Below are 20,649 nucleotides of genomic sequence, written 5' to 3'. Positions count from 1 at the left end.
GCTGGTGGTCTTAAATGCATACTGACAAGATGAACATACCATGAACTTCGGGTAGTTTGATAGCCACAAAAGCAGTTACATAAAAACATAACCCTGTGGTTCATGAGGGCTTTTTTTTTTTTTCCTCCTTTTTCTTTTTGGAGATTAGTTTTGTTTCCTTCATTTTTATGAGCTTAGATTGTACAGCTGCCTGGCTGAAAGCAAGGCTGCATAGCTACAACAATTCACTACGCTAGGTGAAGTAGCTGTGCTGATAGGTTCTGCTCAGGCTTTACCATCTTCCTACGGCCTCTCTATCCGTAAATAGGAGACAATACTGGCAATGTGAGCGTGTACGACTCTTTTTCTGACTAATAGGTTAAGACATGCTTATGCTCAGCCATACTGCAAAAATGAGTTATATATACTCAATACGAATTGCTGGACCAAAAGCAAGAATGTATACATACTTCTTCATGAAATTTTTAAACATATTTAACACAGAGAGATGCAAATGTAACAGACAGGCTTAATCTAATTTTAAGGTAAAATTAAGAAAGTGAAAAGACTCAAATATATACTAGTTGAGTACAGTTCTGAATCAAGACTTGGATGACAGATTTTAAGTATTTGTGTAGATGCGCACTCACCTACACAAACACATAAACGCTGCACTGAAGTCAGATTTTGCTTTTGATTTCCCCAGTTTACAAATTGGTAGCTGCAGCTAAAATCTGCAGCACAGTGTACAACATAGAATAAGATTGATAAATAGTACCAACAAGAACACAGCTGTGTTTAATATAGTAGATATTCACACATGAAAAGGCAGAACAGGCATGTACATTAGGTTAATGTACATTAAGTTCATGTTCATTAGCTGAAGATCGTTAAAATTCCCTGACAATGCTCTCCTTCACATGTCAGCTCAAATCACTGTAAGCTTGTTGTTAAACAGGTGGTTTAGGGTTGTGGAGGAAGTTTATCGCTTTTTCTAACATCCATTGCCTTCATACCTTTCACCGACACGCCTTGCCTGTCCCTGGGAGTACAGGACATTATCACCTTAAGTTTAGATTAATCAAGGACAAGCAGCTTTATGACTTAGAAAACAAACTGATAAAAACCATAAAAATATCAGGTGAACTATATGACCTACAGGCTCTAGAAGCAAAATCAGTTCAGTTTCCTTATAATGCTGACAAATACCACAAATTACACAAGTGTCTTACTTTCTCTTACTTTCCACAATGATGAAGTGAGCAATGAAAGGGCAAGAACTGCCCTTTTAACAAAATGGTGCTAAAGGCATGTACTACAACTGACAGAGATGTTACCTATTCTGGCTTCCTTACACATGACCTTACAGACTATAGCATCAGTTATAGCTAGCTAAACCTGTGGAAGCAAGAAGTGATCTTATTTGGCAGGGAGGATACATCTGCAAATATGAAATTACTAGTTACTGTACACTAACAAAAAAAATCTTTCAAGAAACCATTGTTAAAAGCAAAATATTGAATTTACAAAAGCTTATAACGAGAGCAACTCACAAAAATTCAGAGAAAAAAGGACAGAGATATGCACACAATGAAGATGCCTCCTCTAATCTCTCACTACAGACATTCAAAATGTACAATACAAAACAATGTAAATGTAAAAAACAAAAAAATGTACAAAACAAAAACAATAATTTTTTCTTGGATTTATTTGATCCCTGTCCTTTACTTTGCTTTTTTTTTTTTTCTTTCTCTCAGACACTCTTCACCCAGTATTTTTCTGCTTGCTAGTACCTTACATGTGGGATGATTCCAGAAAGAGGCTTTGTGCCTAGCTCTTTCACCATGTTGACACCCAGCTAGAATGAGAACATGGTTGCCAGCTTTTCACAAAGCCAAAAGCTACAAGTTCAGGTGAAGTCTTTCCCTTTGGGATGACATCTCCACGGGTACAAAGCCAAGCCAATTTTGAACACCTCAGGAACAGAGCAAGGTTTGTTCTGGGCGCTGCTGGAGTGGAGCATCCTGTTCCCACTGAACACGAGTTGAACACAGGCATTCTTGTGTTTCTGAGGCTTTCTTCAAGATCCTGATTACACATTTCTACTCAGTTGTACATTCAAATAAAGACAATCTAAGAAGGGGGAGTGAGGTACAACATAAGGACATTCAGAAGAAATAATTAAATTACAGTGTTTATCAGTCATGCAGGATGCTAGTTAATCAGCTCCAAAAGCATCGGTAATCACGATGTTACATTTAATGGCATTAGCAAAAGCTGTAGGCAGGGAATTTCTGGGATTGTCTTGCAGTCTTATCAAAACCAGGGACGTCTGGAACCAATTGGAGACCACGAACCAATACCAGCTGCTATTTGTATAAGCCTTTTAAACTATGATAATTCTTCCTAAAGATTTATATTCTTGAAAACTAAATGGGGGAAGCTCACAAATAAAAAAGCAACAACTTCAAAGTGCAGTATGACCTGGTCCATGAAGTTAATTTACAGCCTGCAGATTAGATGCTGCAATCCTCATTCTGCTATTGTGTCAGGAAAATCTCTGACCCACGTGGGAGGACTGCCCGAAAGACGGCTCAAGGACTTAGCTTCATTGTGCACAGACAAGACAGACCTTTTGAAATCTCTTCTAAAGCAAATGGGAAAAAGTGGATGCAGCAGACAGCAGTGAGAGTGGGAATGGGTGACAGAGGCTAACAGCAGTACGAAGTGAGTCCGCAAAGAGATAAGAGATAATGGCCTGAAGTGAGGCGCGCCAAAACAAACAAGCATACATGAAACCGCACCCAGTGTGACCTACTCAGTTATTACTGCTTGCCTGCACTGCAGGCTTGAGTATCCAGGGCATCCAAAGCCCTTCTCCCTCTAACCCAGTTTCAATCACAGTTGAAAAAACTATGTAGAGACTTCTAGGAAAAGCATTAAAGGAGGTGAAGCAAATGGCAAGATGGCATCCTCAGAACAGGTAAGTTTTGTTGCAAGGATGTCTGGGTTTAGTGGCAGCATGAGAGAGCACTTGAGAAAGACAAGGAGAGGCCACCCAAATAAATCTCTCAAGGCTAATAGGATCCCTGTAAAGTGGAGAGAAAAAGGAGACTATGGCAGAAGGGTAGAAAGTAGTAAAATGCGGGAAGCCCGAAGAGTTAGGGCCATGGATGATTTAGTTTGGGCCATCGGGAGAAACTAAGGCAAAGAAGCCTGATGCAGGGACAAGACAGCAATTATGTGGGGATCGCTAAGTGAAAGGGCTAATGTTGGCAACAGAGATTTAGACCAGGCAGGAGATCTTAAGGGTTAACTTACTTTTGGCAGTCCTTATAGCAGTAATGATCTTTTTCAGATTATAAACAGTAAATTCTCCTCCAGGCTAGTGAAACAATTGTAAATTAATTACATTTTAAATCATGCGAACAGGTGAGCTAAAGGGGGTTTCTGTTCATTCAATAACTCTGCCAGGTTTGCTCCATGTAAACTCTAAATTGGGAGCTTGGGAAAGCCAAAGGGATATATTCAGAAAAGGGAGCTCAGGCCAGGAGGTTCCAGCACATGACACAGGGATCCATCAAGTACTGCTTAGGAGATCATAAAAAGTGGACAGGGAAGAACAGTTCCTATCTAACAGTTTCGGGCTCCTTGCCCATCCTATCCTACAGTGCAAACAGCATCCTTTGGGAATGGGGAAGGACTCTCTCTCTTTCAAATCCACAAAGAGAGACCAATGTAATAAAACCCAAACCAGAATATGAATAGCCGAAAGTTGTGCCAGAAATGACACCATATCAACTCAAATAGGAATACTTCAAGGAATGGGAGGAAGGAAGGAAGTTGCCTCCTGGACAGCTCACCTGACAACAAAACCAGTTCTCCACTTTGCATTTATTTAAGGTAGCATACAAGAAAAGACACAGAGGGAGGAGGGTGTTCTCTCAGTGTGTAAGCCTTTTAAACTGATTTGATTTAGCAGCAGTTCTTACACTGTACAGAAACATGAGCTCCTCACTGACATAATTCACTATCTTTAGAAACAAGAAATGCAGATTTTTCCCCTACACATCTTCTGTCCAGATTGAAAGTGTCTCCGCGAGCTGATGTAGGGAACTCTGTGGATTTAAAAGAAACTTCTGCTGCTGTTTTATATGAACAGCTTTTTAACCACATTACAAACAACACCAAACTCTTTGCATTCCAGTCCCCGGTTCTCAGACACAATTCATATTGCACCCATCTGGATAAATGAGTCACTCAGCATCTGGGGACAGGGAAAAGAGTTTTATTGTCATTACTTCCTAAAGAGAACTCAGAGAAGTAAAAATATCACTCTCCCAGAAATTCCATTACTTTAAAGGATACTACAGAGATACTGTTATTACTTTAAGCTCAAAGAAATAAAAATAGAACATAATACAGCGAAACAACAATGATGTGCTCCTTTATTTTTCATTCTGCCTACTGACTTAAGAAACAGTTAAAATTTCTTGCAATAACATGATGATAGTTTTATGTTTTTTTTTTTGTTGTTGTTGTTGTTGTTTTGGTTGGTTGTTTAAATGTCATCTTCCTGATTGTTTTGGATGGTCAGAATTGTCATGATTTCTAACCAAAATGGAGAGAAGAAAACCTATTCCCAATACCACTGTTAGCACAAAAGTTCACCTGCATCTACCTAATTTATATTCTTGTCAATAATCTGACTGAAACTGGCAGTACTACATGCATGTCTATAGCCAGGGATGTAATTCAGAAAGCCACTGATTGTTATTATCCAGCTGCCCCTCCCCAAAAAACAGAAGACGAGATCTTCCTGCACACACTCCTGCACCAACTTCATCCTACAAGCCACTGCTATGCAATTCTACATTCAGTAATAGTTTATTCATTATACAAACCTTCCTGAAACAAAGATGGAAATTCAGTCATCTGCCAAACAGTAATTACAACAGTGAGGAGAAAGGAGATGATCTTCCTTAACTTTCCTGGCTGCCTATTCACTTCATTCCTTAGTGACAGGCTACTACCAAAAGAGAAGGATTTTACTAATAATGTAGAGAGGAACCATCCCACACTGAAGTGTAACACCCGAAAAGAACTGAATCTCTCAGAAAGCAGAGCTCTGCTCTATCCAGTTCAAAGACCACCCATACTGAAGATGTGATATAACAAGCTTAGATCATGTTTTTCAGTTTAGGAGGGTATGAAAAAAAGAAAACTAACTATATATTGCAATTAAATTTGAATTTGTATGTGGCAAAACTGGCAAGTGCTAGTAAAGTTCCCTGAAAAGATTCTCTTTGAGTTGTTATTGTGAGTTTTCACCTAATGTTGGACAATATTTCATAAGATGTTTTGTAGAAAATGAAGACATGCAACTTGGTCTTCTGAGGGAAGCCTGTAGACTAAAATTCCTGAAACTATTCCAGTCGTCTTCCTGTGCTTATTAGTGAGAGGAAAGAGAAATAGGTACATTTTAAACAAAATGTAATGGGGTCATGTCCTGTGTAAAAGGCCAAAAACCACCACAGGGAAAAGAAGAAAGGTACCAATGGATCTAATGACTATCCAGAGCAAACAGAACATCACCTTGCAGATCTCTTTATTTTGCTTTTTATAGTAACAGATAAACTACTTTTGGTTGCAGGACACATACAAATCTTCCATAAAAATCATCTCCAACCATATGCCTGTTCTTCTCATTAATGCCTCATCATTTCAGTGCCTGCAAGTAAATACCTCTGTTCATAACCCATCTGATAAGTAAGTTAAGTATCATGCACACAGAAAATATGAATCACATCAGAAAACTCCAGAAAACTCCAAATAGCTTGGAAAACATGATTATACCAATATATTAAAATTTGAAGAGAAAAGCCCAGAATGCTTTCAAGCAACCATTATTCATATTATTGTACTAAAATGAGACAATAGAATAGGCTTATGTACCAAGTACGTAAAGAAATACACCCAGAGCTGCAGTGCCCTCACTGTGAGGCTGATTTTCCATCCCATTAAAAACAGTTCTACAGGCACAGACAGCCCTGTTTTTGACTTAATGTGTACTATTTTGTTAAAAAAGCTCTGAATAAATGCTAATAATCCCTTCTGCTAACTTCAATGGCAGTTAGACAGGACTCCATATTCACAGCAAACACTGTGATTTCTCTACCAGGTTAAACAGCTAGGAAAGCTAATATTTTTTTAAAGACGGACTCCATGGGCTTTGAAATCATCCTCAGTGCCATGGGAATTTCCAACTTGCTACCTTTTGTCTTACTCTCTATGTTTGGGAGAGAAGTCATACCCTGGGGAACAACATCACCACCAACATATTTATTGCATATAGTAATATAAACGTACATGGCCATGGGTCGTATGGGCAGACTTGGGATTTCCAGCCATGTGGCCAGTGGCCTATTGGGAGTAGTTGCTGTATGTACACTGCTCTCATTGATCTCTTCTAAACTGCCCAACAATACTGATAGCTATACAAATGGCTGCCACTTTCTTGTACACTGCTCTTAAATCTATTATTATACTGACCTGTAAATCCGGACAGAAGGAATTCCTGGTCTAGGCTGCAAGGTTGAAGACATTTCTCAACTGGTTTGATAGCATCAAGTTTATAAAATGTTCATTTCTCTAGAGAATAAACCTTTCCTTTCTAAATTTTGTTTGGACTTCCTTTTTGTAGCATTAGCTTTATCAAATGCCAGCCTGCAAATCCACCCACTTGCTGGACACCAAATTAAAAAAACACGTGTGTACATGTAAGCACATAGAGCAATTTTAGAAGTCCACATTTCCTTAATGCAACTGCCTTTCAGGTGACGGTAACTGAAACAAGAAAAGGTTTTGCATACTTGTAGAGCCTTGTGAATTACTAAGTCTTCAGCAGAAAAGTACTGGTTTTAAATCAATACAGATGTGAAAGAAAATAGAAACTTGAGGTTGTGTGGTTGTTTTTCTGAGGAAGAGGAAGGAAAGAGAGAAAGGATTTAGAAATCACAACTTCTGATATAATTCCCCAGAGAAAATAAATTAATTTTGTGCCTCATCTTTTTACACAAAAACCACCATGGTCCCTCTGAAGTCAATCATAGTATTTCCTCTGACTTCCCAAAACATATCGCTAGTGAAGTTATCTTGAACAGGATGTATACAATACCTCAGTCATAACTCCTACATGATTGAAAACACCACCAAACTTAGAGGAAACAAACCCAAGAATTTATATTCCTTTTGCTTCTAAAAGTGGGCAAAAGACAACTAAACAACCACAGTTCTAAACAACTGAGCTACATATACGCAAACTTCTCCCTCAGGAATAATACTTTTTCAAAACTGTTAGCTTAGTAAGTATATTACTTACTTACTAATTATATCAAGTTTTTTTGTTGTTTGTTTTCAGAAACCCATCCCTGAGACATTAAATCAAAAGATTAGGAAACCAAGTTATCTACTGACTTTTCTCTAAAGTGACTTTGCCAACAAACCTTCAGCAGTTGTAAGGAGAGATTTTAAAGAGATCAAAGGCTTCAAGAATGGACAAAATGCTCATTATAAATTTATTGTTTGCTAATGAGTGGATGCTTGCAAACAATCCATCTCACTCTTTGTCTCACTGTTTTGCCCCCATTCGATGTTTTGAGAAATTAACAGACAGAAGATTAGCAGGAATAAATCTTCTGCAGCCCTATTGATGGATTGCAGTTATAGCAGAATGCAGCCAACTTCTTTCAGGGACTGAGCTGGAAAACAATGGCAGTTGTTCAAGGACAGAACATCTAATTAGCAGAAATTAAGAGCCTGACCATCATTAATACTGTTCAGCTGACTCTAAATAAACTACTAGCATCAGTACGTAGTGGGTGGGCAAATTAAGCTGCTATACATAAGGATTTTTTTTTCAGTGCGTCACATATGATGGGCCATATTAACCACTAGAGCATCTCTAGAAATCTGTATATACTTATAGGTCTCAAAACCTACTGCAATAAAAGGATGCCTAGTTCATCCTCCATTCAAGTCACTGGGCTCTGGGCCATAAAATAAAGTGACATGGAAATTATGAACATCTGAGCGCTCTACGAGCTTACAAACTCTTATGAATACCACATATCCCTACACACACCTGCATACCTTCTGAACTCTGCTCATATAGCTTCAGACTGAAGTGTTCTACAAAGAGCTTGATAGTGAAGTCAGTATAAGTCAGTCTGCCCTTGGTTAAGTTCATACCAGTAGAATAAGAATTGTAAATAATACAAGCATCAACTTCATGAAAGTAAGTGTTCCACCAATGAAAGTAACATAATTATGCTGTATGGAATCAAAGGAAATAAACTCTGGTTGCTACCCAAGAGGGCTTAATGTGCAGCTTGAAGTAATGCTAGAGGAATAGCTACTCTGACTGAGAAGGCAGAGCTCTCAAATGAACTAAAATTATCAGATGTCTTTCGTTAATGGCTTAATAAAATCAAAGATACAGCAACTTCAATCCACAAACCTGTTAGGCTGAACTACTAGAGAAGCTTAGTATACATAAGAGGCCCTGGGCAGCGAAGCCTTTGCCCGGACACTGAGCATGCATAATTGAAGCATCGTGTGCCAGTTGCCGCCTGCAAATCTGTGGGCATGGACAAGATGTCAAAATCTCAAGATGTACTTCCATAAGGTATCACTGGAGGGATTCCTGGTTCGCTTGCTGGAACTGAGAGCAGAGTAAGGCTTCACGTCTTATGCACCACTGCGCAGACAATAACGTAACTGTTTTAACTGAAGAACAGTTCTAGCTGTTCATCAATCTGCCTGGTCTTAAGCAGGGCTTGGCTGGAATCCCAAGACACACACAGACCAAGAAAACTAAATTTCAAGGGGGAAGGAGGGGCTCCAGTTTTCATTTTAGAAACAAACCTTAACGGTGAATCTTCCTCAGCACTAAGCTGCTGCTTTAGTCAAGATTCATGTATTCCTAACACCATCATACAAAACTGTGGTCAGAATAACACATTAGGCATCCAAAAGCTATTTACAGGGGGAGGCACCTGATGATTCAGCTCAATTCCTGCTGCAGTGAAACAAAATTAGCCTGGATACAAGTTTGGATGCAAACATTTTTGTCTGTTCCAGCCATGGGTGAAGATTTTGACTGTAAGGCGTTAGCTCTCCCAAGCTAAGCACCAATGGACCTGGGCTTATGCTGAGACAAACAATTCCCAGTACACAACCAGAGAGTGTTACAAGAAGTGCTGTTAGTGACTAACTCTGTGCCCCTTTCCTTTGAATTGATACTGGAATAATGTTCCAGAGACTGCCAGTGGTACTTATGGAGGTGCTTTTCTCCCCCAAGATGGAAAGCTCTGGTCTTGACTTCTTGTTCTCATTTAGACAGCTAGGGGGCTATTTAAGAAGCCTGGAGGATCCCTGACCTTTTAGTCATGGCTAAATTTCAACTGAAGCACGTTGTTTTGCCTGCCTTAGCCCTTCTTCCAATTCCATTTGGATAAAGTATACTTCACATCCTATCTTAAGGTGCCGAAAGGTATTGCTATGTACCTACACTAAAATCTTTACTTTCAATTTTTCATTGAAGATACTCTATATTCTGTGGTATGCTATGTAACATCTAGATATTATTAATAGTTAAGGATATCATAAAACAGAGACGTGAAAATGAATTACATTTTTTCCAGAAGTGAAAAGAAATAGCTTTGTGCTCATAAAACAGACTGGTCTGATCCTCAGCTTTGAGTGCTGGCCTACTTCATGAGCTGCTCTGGATTGTTGTAGAAACCTGGCAATAGTTATGACTACCATACCATGCCAGCTATGCCCAAGACAATTGCTCTCAGGCCTAGAAAGCATCAATAGCAGGAGGCCAAAGCAAGAAATGGCGATAAATATGCTACTGCAATAACAGTCTGTAGCAGAAACAAACCGCGCTATTTCCAGTACCTGATTCTCTATGGCCTTCCTGTTTTTCGGATCGCTAACAATTGAGAGCTGCAACTCCGCCATCTTTTTCATCTTACTGTCCATGTCAATCTTCTGGAAGAGACTCTTGGTCTGATTTTTCAGCAGCCGAATGGTGTCCTCTTTCCCAAGCTTCTTCGCAAACAGGGAAGCACAGGCTGAATGTATGGCAGTAACCCAGTTTTCCAGATCTGTCTGGCTTGTCGCCTGTGAACAAAACAGAGGCGCAATATTACAACCAGACAAGAGAAAATCAAAATGAATCTGCAACTCTAGGACGTGAATTGCTTGACGGGTTCCCTGAGATCTCAGGCACTTTATCTTAAAACTTCTCAAGTAAGGTTTTACCTTTAAGACTATGCAAAATAAAGGAACTGTGAGTTTTTTCCACACTGTCATGACTTGTCCCCAACCTTCAGCTTCTGCTTCTTAGACCTTCAAGGTCTGAGGGCTCTGGTGGGAGTGCAACAGAACCTACGAGCTGTGGACAAGATGTGACTTACATCCTTTATCCCTCCAATTAATTAAGGTGAAAGCCAACACATTTCAAAGATAAACCTCCTCTTGTGGAGGAGGTAACATAGCAACAGGGATGATTTTAAAAGTAAGGTCTGAGGAGAGGTGTTTGCTTACTTTAAAAATGCCAAATTAGTGGAACACAGCACAGCAAGGCAAAGAGAATACATCTGCACAAAGTGTCTCCAGAGATATTTACAAGTGTGCCTATGAATCAACATGTTTTTATGCAGGCGGTTCCACATAATACTGTTCTTTATTAACATTTCCAGTGCTGCAGTTAAGCAGCCAAGATCTTTAGACTATTTTTAACCTTCTTTTTGAATGTCACACTCAAACTCTCTGAGGCCAGCAGATTTAGGGTTGAGTCCATCATTCTGTAAAGGCAGAATGCTGATAGACATGAAAACATTCGATAACACAGCTGATTTTCTGGAAGCTTGTAACAAGTAGGGACCAGAAGTGTCTTGTTTATTTGGGATCTCTGTTCTCTCTATTTCTGAACAGTAATTGTCTGAGCCAACTGGTGTAATACCATATACCTAAAGTCATATCATACACTTAAATCAATATTATAAGAGTATACGGTAATAGTGTAACTATAGTATTAATTTTAAGTCACTGGTACAGACATGATGTGTGTGTATGTATGCATATACATAGTCACACACATGTGCATACTCACAAACACATCCTAAAACAGAAACAATCACAAGATCAGGTATGCATACTGTTACCTGAAATAGGTAGACATCTCCAAAAGAATTGCTGAGACAGAACACGTTTTCTTTCTTGGGATGCTCTGGAACAGACTGTACTATACTGTCTTCTGCAAACAGAGCATATCGAGGCAAACTGCTCTGCTCCATCGAATTCCTTCCGTAGGTCTCATAGAACAGCAGAGTACAACCTTTGTAGTTCAGAGGGACAAAAAATGTAAGGAGAAAGTAAGTTGGATGTCCCATTCAAGTTCTCTTATATTAATGTTTCTGTGAATTAAAATTCCCAATGACATGGAATGTTTGTTACCCTCTTTTGAGCTAGAAAAATAAGGAGGAACCTCTAAACTGGGAAACAGAAGTTAATGTTGAATTTGCCAATGAAAAGTTGGAACAGAAATCTAATAGAGATGCAACAAATACGCAGGACTAACAAAAAACAAAAAACAAACAAACAAAAAAAAACAACACCAGGATAGCTCAGTAAACTCAGGCTATTAAAATATTTAAGCATGTAGAAAAATTCCTGCTTAGTTAAATCAGCTTTTGTGTTCCGTTATTATTTAAGGGAACCAACTCTCTCTCAACAGCTGTTGAAGAAATCTTTGTTTGTAGACACATCTGTCTTCCAAAAACATGCTAAGTGAATAAACTTCTCAAATTTAAACTGGGCTTCCTTTGATCTACCTGCAAACTGGGGATTTAGACTATGGATAATTTAAAACAGTTTAAAAGGGTTGAGTTTGATCATGTTCAGTCTCATAGATGGCATAATATGTAAGACAGGAGAGTTGCATCCACAAAGCAAATTTCATCCTTGGTAACAACAATCATAGATGCAACAAGGGGAACAACTTCTGGAGGACAGCAGAGCAGCCTTGATCCCAGTTCCCAGAAGTACGATGACATTGCGTTTGGCAATGAAGCTGGCTTAACAGGTGCCTGTTTCTCCTACATCCCTTGTGAGCTATTCATTCCTGCCTCATGTTGCAACCTACTGTCTTCTGAGATGTGCTGATTTACCCGCTGATGGAAGTCATAGTCTGAAGCGTGTACTAAAATAATCTAGTTAAAAATTATCTTGTATTTCTGAAGAATTTCATAGCCCATTTGTGCATCTAGAGAAAAGATGTAAATACACCTCACTTTCATACCTGGGAAACAGCAGATGAAAAAAAGAGGGTTTGATTTTACTTTATTATTATTATTATTATTATTTTAATTTGGAAGACTGATTAATACTATGCTGTGGCTGGATGTTTAACCTGGAAGAAATAAGAGCAGATGTTATAAATACAATTTGAAAACTGATGATAACCTAAGCATTTAGGAAAAATCTGAGGCTGGTGGTAGACTCTCCAGCAATGACATTCTTCTCCAAAAGATATGCTTGAATTCATTCAGGAATTAATTTAGGGAAGACCTACAGCCACATTACACAGTGAGTCAGACTAAATGATCACAATGGTCCCTTAGGGACCAGAAATGCATGAATACATTACTATTGTAACCCCTATACATATTCAGTAGAAGACTTGAAACTCAGCCAATACAAGGATTGAGTTTGCTAGGGCTACACCATTTCTCTGATCTGCCTTTTCTTGTTGTTGTTTTTCCTTCAAATCGAAGAGGCAGCACAACACAAGGCAGCATCAAAACTTAAACAAATATACCTAGGCAGTGTGTACGAAGGGAATGTTGCAAAACCTGCAAAATACAAATGTTCCTTTTTAAACACACATTTAAAATTGTTAGGTAAAAGCAGACATCAGCCTTAATTCTACCAATTCTCTAGCATTTACACTTAACACTGTGTTAAAAGTCTCAAATGCATCATCCGAATTCATGAAATTTTGAGGTGGAGATTACTCAAAAGTTAGATCTGAAATCAGAACCAAAATCAAGAGGATTTTTTGGATTCTTCTGTCTCATTAAGGGGAACAATGGGCTGGCTAGAGTTTGTGGAGCACATTTGCTGTGAAAAGTTATGAGTTGGAGACCACTCTTCCTCTCATGGCCCAAATCTATAGCATATGAAAAGAGAAAGTCAGTCAAGTGAATCTCTTTGCATTCTCCATCACCAGTGAGTGTAAAGCACTTACAAGAAAAAAAGGAAATATATATTAGAGGTTACTGACCAAACTGGTTGACAACTGAAAAGTTTTCAAGGGAAGGCATCAAATAAATCCAACTGCCTGTGCATTATTTAAGTGCATCTTTTCCTATTGCTGTCCTACTGTAGATTATCTGGCAGAATATTTAGAATAAGAGTAGATCCTATAGAGTTGGTCCTATCCTTTCTCCTTACCCATCCTCACTTGTTCTCCTTTATGGTACAGAGACAGTTGGAGATCTCTGCAGTAGGAAAAGAAGGATATGGTTTGTTACACTGCATATCAGATGTACGACTTCTGTAATCATTTCAACATAATAGTGCAAGCAAAACCAGTAAATCCAAGTCTCCTGCACTCTTCAGCAGCAACACTGTACAACCACTTCCACTTCTGCATTTTAGAAAGATGCAAATTAAGTTCTATTTAAAACTTCCATATTTCCCCTATGTGTTATCAGGAAGGTACCTAAAGATATGTTGCTTTTTATCCTGATAGTTTACATGTACAAAAACAAACAAATAAATACATAATAGATGAAGAGCATGCACGTGTGTTTAGGTGTATGGCACCCCAGATGTATCTTTGGGTCAAGCCAAGTGATTCCTAGCAATAAGTAGTTTCATGAACTCTGACAGACCCACTAAGATTGATTATAGTCCAAGTATTTTGATCAAAATGTAAACCAAGGGGGGAATTGGAAAGCTATTTCCCTCATTAAAATAAATTAATTGGACAAGACAGATGGGAAAGAGAGTTCCTCATGTTAAAGGGTTACTAATCAAGCTCGGGTCCTGATTGCCCTGAAAGTGGAGCAAAGGCCTCAGGACATGTATACTTTTAAGTCTGGCAGGTAACCAGATGGTTATGAGCCTTCTGCATATTTATAATTAAACACATCTCACCAGAGTGCAAAGAAACATGCTGTTCTCCATTTGCATATGTGGCTATTTTAAGTCATATTTTAAAATATCTTGGCTATTTAAATTTCCAGAACAAATTAAATACAGACTTACTCAAAATCCTGTATAAGGAAGAGCTAAAGCAAGTGCCTTGATCTTGATACAGCATATTACAAAAACAGAACTACGCCTTGATATCCAGACAGGCGAGTTTACTTTGGCATCAGAACTCTCTACAGGACAATAAAGGTATGAGATCAAGGAAATGAGGAATGTATACTTAAAACAGCAAACAAAGCGGAGGATATTCTGCACCACTAATGCCATATCACTCATACTACACAGAAAGCATTATATTTAATATTTCTCATAATGTTAGAAGCTAATAAAGCTTTTTACAAATAATTTTATTATTTTCTTTTTATGGTTGGGTATTTTCAGCTAGCAAGAAGGGATGTGATTTGTTCAAGGTCACCAGCAAGTCAATTTCAAATCAGAGAACTGAACACAAAGCACCAGACTTCATTCTCAGAGCACCATAGCTTCATTATCCCAAAAATGTATGGACTACTAGTATATAACATATCTTACAGTTTAGGCATTTGGCAGGATTGTTAAGAAACTACTTGAATTTTAGAGGAAGCAGATCAAACTCACATTCACACTCCATAACGCAAACACATACAATAAAAGGGTGGCATTCAGATATTGTTTTTCCTTTTGTATATACTGCTTGTAAGCATGAATCATGCTATCTGATGATCAGGATAAGTGATTTAAGTGTTAAGACTGCCTACATTTTGATCCTTTGATAACAGGTCTCTGAATTATTAGGCAGAATTGCTACATTCTTGCAAGTTTGCTTCTTTTAAATCAGCACTATCAAGGGTAACATTCTCAGCACTTGCTGTTTGCTGTTCATTTTTCTTCAGGTCTACACCCATGCAGAATTTTGAAAAGGGCAACCTGTGGGAAAGTTGTTATTTTCTCTCCTCCAGTCCCAGATATGCTAGGAAATTATTAAGTTTGATCATTTCCTTACTCATTAACTTCACATTATATTTACTGAAAGGCAAATCCTTTGGATGCAGTTCAAAAAAAAAAGGGCGGGGGGGGAGAGAGAAAAAAAAAACTTATGAACTCAGCCATTAAATTCCTCTTCCTCCCCACAATAGATGTTATTTTCCTTTTCACACTTCCTGACACCTATCCACTTCTTGTGGCACACCTACCTGCTCTATTACTCTGAGCCGTCAATGTGTGCTGCTGGCGCAGGGCTAAACACAGTAATCACACAGCAGCCCACTGGCAGCAGCCTCTGTTAAGTGGATTGCCTTCCCACAGGGCTGTTTCACGGCAGGGGAAGATGGGGGAGATGGGAAGGCAGGCATGCTGAAAGGCAGAAGTGCCTGGCAATGTCGGGATCAGGCCATGTGAAAGACCATCCGTGGCAAAAAGGGAAACTGGTGAGTGCTTGGAGTGGCCTCGGGAGCCAGCACCCCACGCTGAGCCTCAGTCACCGCAGACTTTCCCCTACTGCTTCTGCCCAGAATGGGACCACTGTAGGGCAACGCTTTTCTGTGCAAATACCTCAGCACGGAGGCACTGACCTCTTCGTTATGTTGCCACCTAATCCTCTGGCAACAAACTGTCTGTTTTTATGGTAATTTACCCCAACTTTAAGCAAACTGTATAGCAGAGACAAGGAAACAGCGTGCCTGTGCCAGGGAATCAGGCACCAGGGGCTTTCTGATCCTTGAATTTTGACTTCCCTTGAGACACTTACACGTGTATTTAAGTTACACATTACGTATTTTTCTCAGTTTTGGTTCAGTTTGGTCTTTGACCTCCAAACATCCCAAAGCATCTTCTGAACTACTAATTCTGTGTGAGTACTGAAACTGGGAAGTCAGATGAAACAATTCCCACTACGGTAGTAAATGCAAGGCTGCACATGCAATACAAAGCACATGAGCAGCACCTCTACTAAGCAGGCTGCTTTGGCACACGCTCCACTTTAAGCATGAGGGTAGACAGCATAAAGTTACTGGAACTGCTAATAGGACCCGTCATGCATGAAAAGCTGCGGAGACCCAATGGAAACAATTGCTGCTGCCAAGCCAGAGGAGCAACACAGCAATTTACCTTTGAGCGTTACCCAGTACTGCTTCCACTTTCGCCGTGTGACCAGCTCCAGCTTCTTCTCTTTCTGCAGGGTTACCAGTGGTTTGAAGAACAGCCACCCTGCCTTGCGCACCACCCCTTGCTCCTTCTCATACAACAAATCCAGCTGCTCCAAGGAGCTGAGGGACTCGCTGCTGGAGTCCTCTGTTTCCGAGGAAGTCTCAGTGTTCTCCAGGTTTGTCCTGCTCATCTCCAGCTCTCGCATGAAGTTTTCATAAATGTTCTGCCTCAGGGCATCGCTGCTGACCGCATTGGTAGACTCGCTTCTCTGGGACAGGACGTGGCTGGAGCCGGGTGACCACAGCAAAGCAGAGAGCTGTGATGGTGCCAGAGTGTCTGTGCTAAAGTTGTCCATTCTGCTGTCAAAGTATTCACTCCCATCTTTACATTTTGGCTCCTGTGCATAAAAGGAAATTGCCAGCAATCAGTCACCAGAACTCAAAGTAAAGACACACCTCATTTGGCATTTAAATTTGTTGCGTGTTTAGCCACAGTCAATTCCTTCCTCAAAGGCTACCTCTTCACCATTACATCACAGCCTTTATTTACCTCGGCAGCCACTGCCACCACCTCTGCTCACTCAGCAGACCCCCATTAAAGCCTCACCGCTAAGTCAACCGGCCTTGGCAACTCAGACCAGGTTGCACGGCAGCAAGAAGCCTCCAAATTCAGTGGTAACTACTGGGGCTCCTGCTTCCTGAAACCTGATGGGCTCCAGGCAACAGCAGACCTTCCGTCAAGGCTTTCGTCATTTCTCCACATGAAACTGCCACTTACATGTCCGCCAAGCAGGAACAATGCCACAGCAAGTCGCTTTGTTATTACAGGGCTTTCGATACTTTGCTGACACTGCTCATGCGAGGCAGCTACCTTTACCTTCAGCACAACTTGGCTGATTTTACCTCTGCTTTCTCTCTGTTATACAAACTGTGCACAACCAACACAAAAAGGGTCAAAAGTTTAAAATATTTTAAGCCTGTTAGCATTGACCAACTGACAAAAATCTAATCTAACACACGATGCAATTTAAAAAAAAGACAGACAGGCTTGCTGACTGGCAGGAATCCAGTTTCCAGACTGCAGAGGTGTGTATTTTCTGACTTGCTGGAAACCCCACAGGAGCTTGACTGTCTCATCAGGCACCCATGGGCCTTTCCCCTAATTGCATTGTGCAACTTCATCCCTGCATCGAGAGGGCCGGCCAACTTAATCTGAAATACCCAGGCCTGGTGGTACGTCGTGCATGACTTCAGCTCTACCTTGTGATACGACTGCTAATACATGCCCAGATCCTGCTGCCGCTTGTCCAAGTGGGACTGAGTTGGCAGCTTGGGTCTTGCCTCGCTGAGGCCTTGCCCAGCAATGAGCTGCCTGCTCCCACCTCTCCCAGGCTCCAGCGATGGCTGGGGGGGTTTATACCTGGAATAACCCCCCTGGCGAGAGCCATGCCGTGCATCGTAGGAGGCCATTTGTTGTCTTTCCAACTTGTGTGTTACTGATAGTATTTAAAAGCAACTGAGATCTAAGAGCATATAGCACAAAAAGTCCAGTGCCTTTTGCTGTAGAGAAAATTTAGGACCGTTGCTTGGAAAGTATGAGGGAAGAGAAAACAAGAGATGGCTACAAAGAATGAAAGCAGCGAAGCTATTAACCCTCAGTAAAAATAGAGCTATTATACTTTCAAGCTGTCTCTATAGTAGCATTTATTTGCTCACAGATTTCTGTACACAGATAAAGTAAATAAACCTTGGTCTCCTGTGAGTTGCTCTCACCAGCAGCTTTGCAAGCAACTACTTTTATATTTCTTTGCTTCCTACTCAACGCTCTTCAAAACTGCAGAGCAAAAGTAGTGCCGTGTTTTGATGGTATAATGGCCTCCAGCACACAGCCGGGAGCCACAGCAAGCTCACGTGCAGGTGCAAGTGTCACAGGGCAAGCCACTTCTCAAGCAGCGGGACACTGCTGGTGGTGGCCTCCCAAATACCATGCTCAGTTGAAAACTATCACTCGTTATGGTACGGTTAGCTTCAAGTCTGGCTTCTCTTCCTCACACTGCCTGGCCACAAGGATGGAACTGTCACAGTAACACAGCACCTCTCACAAACCTCGTGGCAGAGTTTTCATCGACGCTCGCGGAGAGTAGCTCGACGAACATCAGCAGTTTTGCTTTTTAGACAATGATGCCAAATGTGCCTACAGGAAAAACCCTAAAATTCAATGAATGGGAATGCATTTTCTAACATATACAGCTTGAAAAGATACAGACTTCCAGTCAGCGGGGCCTGTGAGAACAGACGAATAAATCTAAGGCATCAATGACAGTAAACAATTTTCCACAGGCAAGCTGAGAGACTGTTTGAAGAAAGGGGGAATCACATATGTAATGTGTTTATGCCCACAAAACGACTGTACAAGATGGGTCACACAACTGCACCGGCCATGTGCAGTTCTGTGGGAAACGGGAAGCTTTCTCCACCCTCTTTTTAATTACTGTCACTGAACTTGTGTGCCAAAATTCTGCATTTTAATTGTTTGACTATTCTCCAGAAACTGACAGTGTTCTCCAGAAAACATTAGCATATGGTTTATGGAACATATTCTATTTCTTTCAATCCCAAATCACTAATAAAAAAAGCAAAGAGAGAAGCAGATATAAGAAGGTGACCTCTGTGAAGGGCCATTACTGGAACAACACACAGGATATAACCTGCCCACCAGCACATCCTATGTTTTCTCAGAAAGGATCTAAAATGAATGAAACTTTGGGATTATACACACTTCACCATGACAACATCACTTGTATTAGTTTTAAAAGAGCAGCACTGGCACAGTCACAGTCACGCAGTCTCTGCTGATCCTCAGGGAGGCTGACACTGTAGCAGTATCTGGTCACTGCTGAAAAAGCCTGACCCAAACTGCTGCCAGGGGTGTTCACCCTGCCGGGCGAGTTTCTGCTCATTTTCGGTCTGTCGTATCTAGCGATGATAGAAAACTACCAGTATATCTGCTCAGCTGTGTTCAAGCAGATCTCTCAATGTCTGAGATATATCCTGGAATAATTGCAGATAACGCAAAAGATAAAGCGGCTAACTAAGATACCAATTAGACAAAGTGACGCATTTAATAATTAGTTGAAAGGAACAGGGCAGGAAATAATGCAGGTTGTTAAATTCATTAGGACCCAAGCTGAAAGTGGGAACTAATACCTGTTTTCAAGCCAAGTAAAGAAGTCACCTCAACGCAGTTTTCTTTTAAATTCTCTTTATACCACCAAATTTCAGTGCTCTGGCTTATAAAAGCCTGTACATTTCAGAAACAATTCCTATAAAGAGGCTACTTACTTCATTCAAGAACCTATCTGCACAGTTGTTTATGGTGGCTGGATTTTAATTTTGCACAGAATAAATCTGTTCTCTCCATGTTATATAGACAGACACGTGCGCAGTTGCATATGGAGCTTACATGACCGTCGTTAGCAGGGCTGGTTGTGCAACAAGTCTGCCTAAGCTCTGTCCACACATCCATCCCACGCGCACCAGTCACACCTCAGTACCGACATGTAACATATTGTGATAGAGCATCTCCTCAGTGCTGTTTCAGCCAGGATTAAATCAATGACGATGGGTCCTGCAGTAGAGCATCAGTGACGTAGAAAGGGAAAGCATTAGGATACCCTCCTGCAAAGAAGGTTGGGTGATGGCACAGAACAACTGCAAGCCTTTGGCGTGAGACCATTATGAGAAAGATAAACTCAGTTCCAGGATATATCAGATCAAGTCAGGCATAAGGATGCTTCCAGCTCACCAGATAGGGCACAGCCAAGGGCTCATCCTGAATATCCCATATCCAAGTCTGGTTATGAATGATTCAAAACAGGTGCAGGGAAAACATGCCAGAACAAAAAGGAGACAGACTTCCTATCTTAAGACAGGGAACCAAAGAGAGTCTGCATGACCCAGCAAAGGTGGTCCATTAGACACAATTTCTCCCTTTAAATAAATTATAACACATTAAATAATAAGGAAGGATAACTAATGGACAACACCAGCATCAGAATGGAGTGGCCAGGAATATATTTAGTCTGCAAATTAGATGACGAGTTCTAAGCATCTGAACAAGAGGGTTTGGAAACACTCTTCAAGCTGGGGGACAAGTCTACCGGATTTTAAGCTGCAGTTTGTTCACATTTATGAAGGAGATTATAGCCCGCTGCCTTTCTGATGGCAGGGGACTGACCTCAACACCCCAGACTGT

At 40.4% G+C, this 20,649-nt stretch overlaps 1 protein-coding gene across 2 annotated transcripts in view; it reads right to left on the bottom strand.

Moving 5' to 3' along the window:
- Positions 1–20,649, bottom strand: part of TIAM2 (TIAM Rac1 associated GEF 2) — a 138,027-nt gene that overhangs the window by 65,730 nt on the left and 51,648 nt on the right. For both annotated transcript variants that reach the window (XM_080585238.1, XM_080585239.1), the window contains 3 exons: positions 16,357–16,792; positions 11,217–11,389; positions 9,946–10,170 (listed from right to left, as the gene is read on the bottom strand). In XM_080585238.1, the coding sequence (XP_080441364.1) occupies positions 9,946–10,170; positions 11,217–11,389; positions 16,357–16,792 (834 nt within the window). The remainder of the gene's footprint in view (positions 1–9,945; positions 10,171–11,216; positions 11,390–16,356; positions 16,793–20,649) is intronic.

This window comes from Anser brachyrhynchus, assembly GCF_964034855.1.
Source record: "Anser brachyrhynchus genome assembly, chromosome: 3".
Lineage (NCBI taxonomy): Eukaryota > Metazoa > Chordata > Aves > Anseriformes > Anatidae > Anser > Anser brachyrhynchus.
This window is presented reverse-complemented; position numbering and strand designations above follow the sequence as displayed.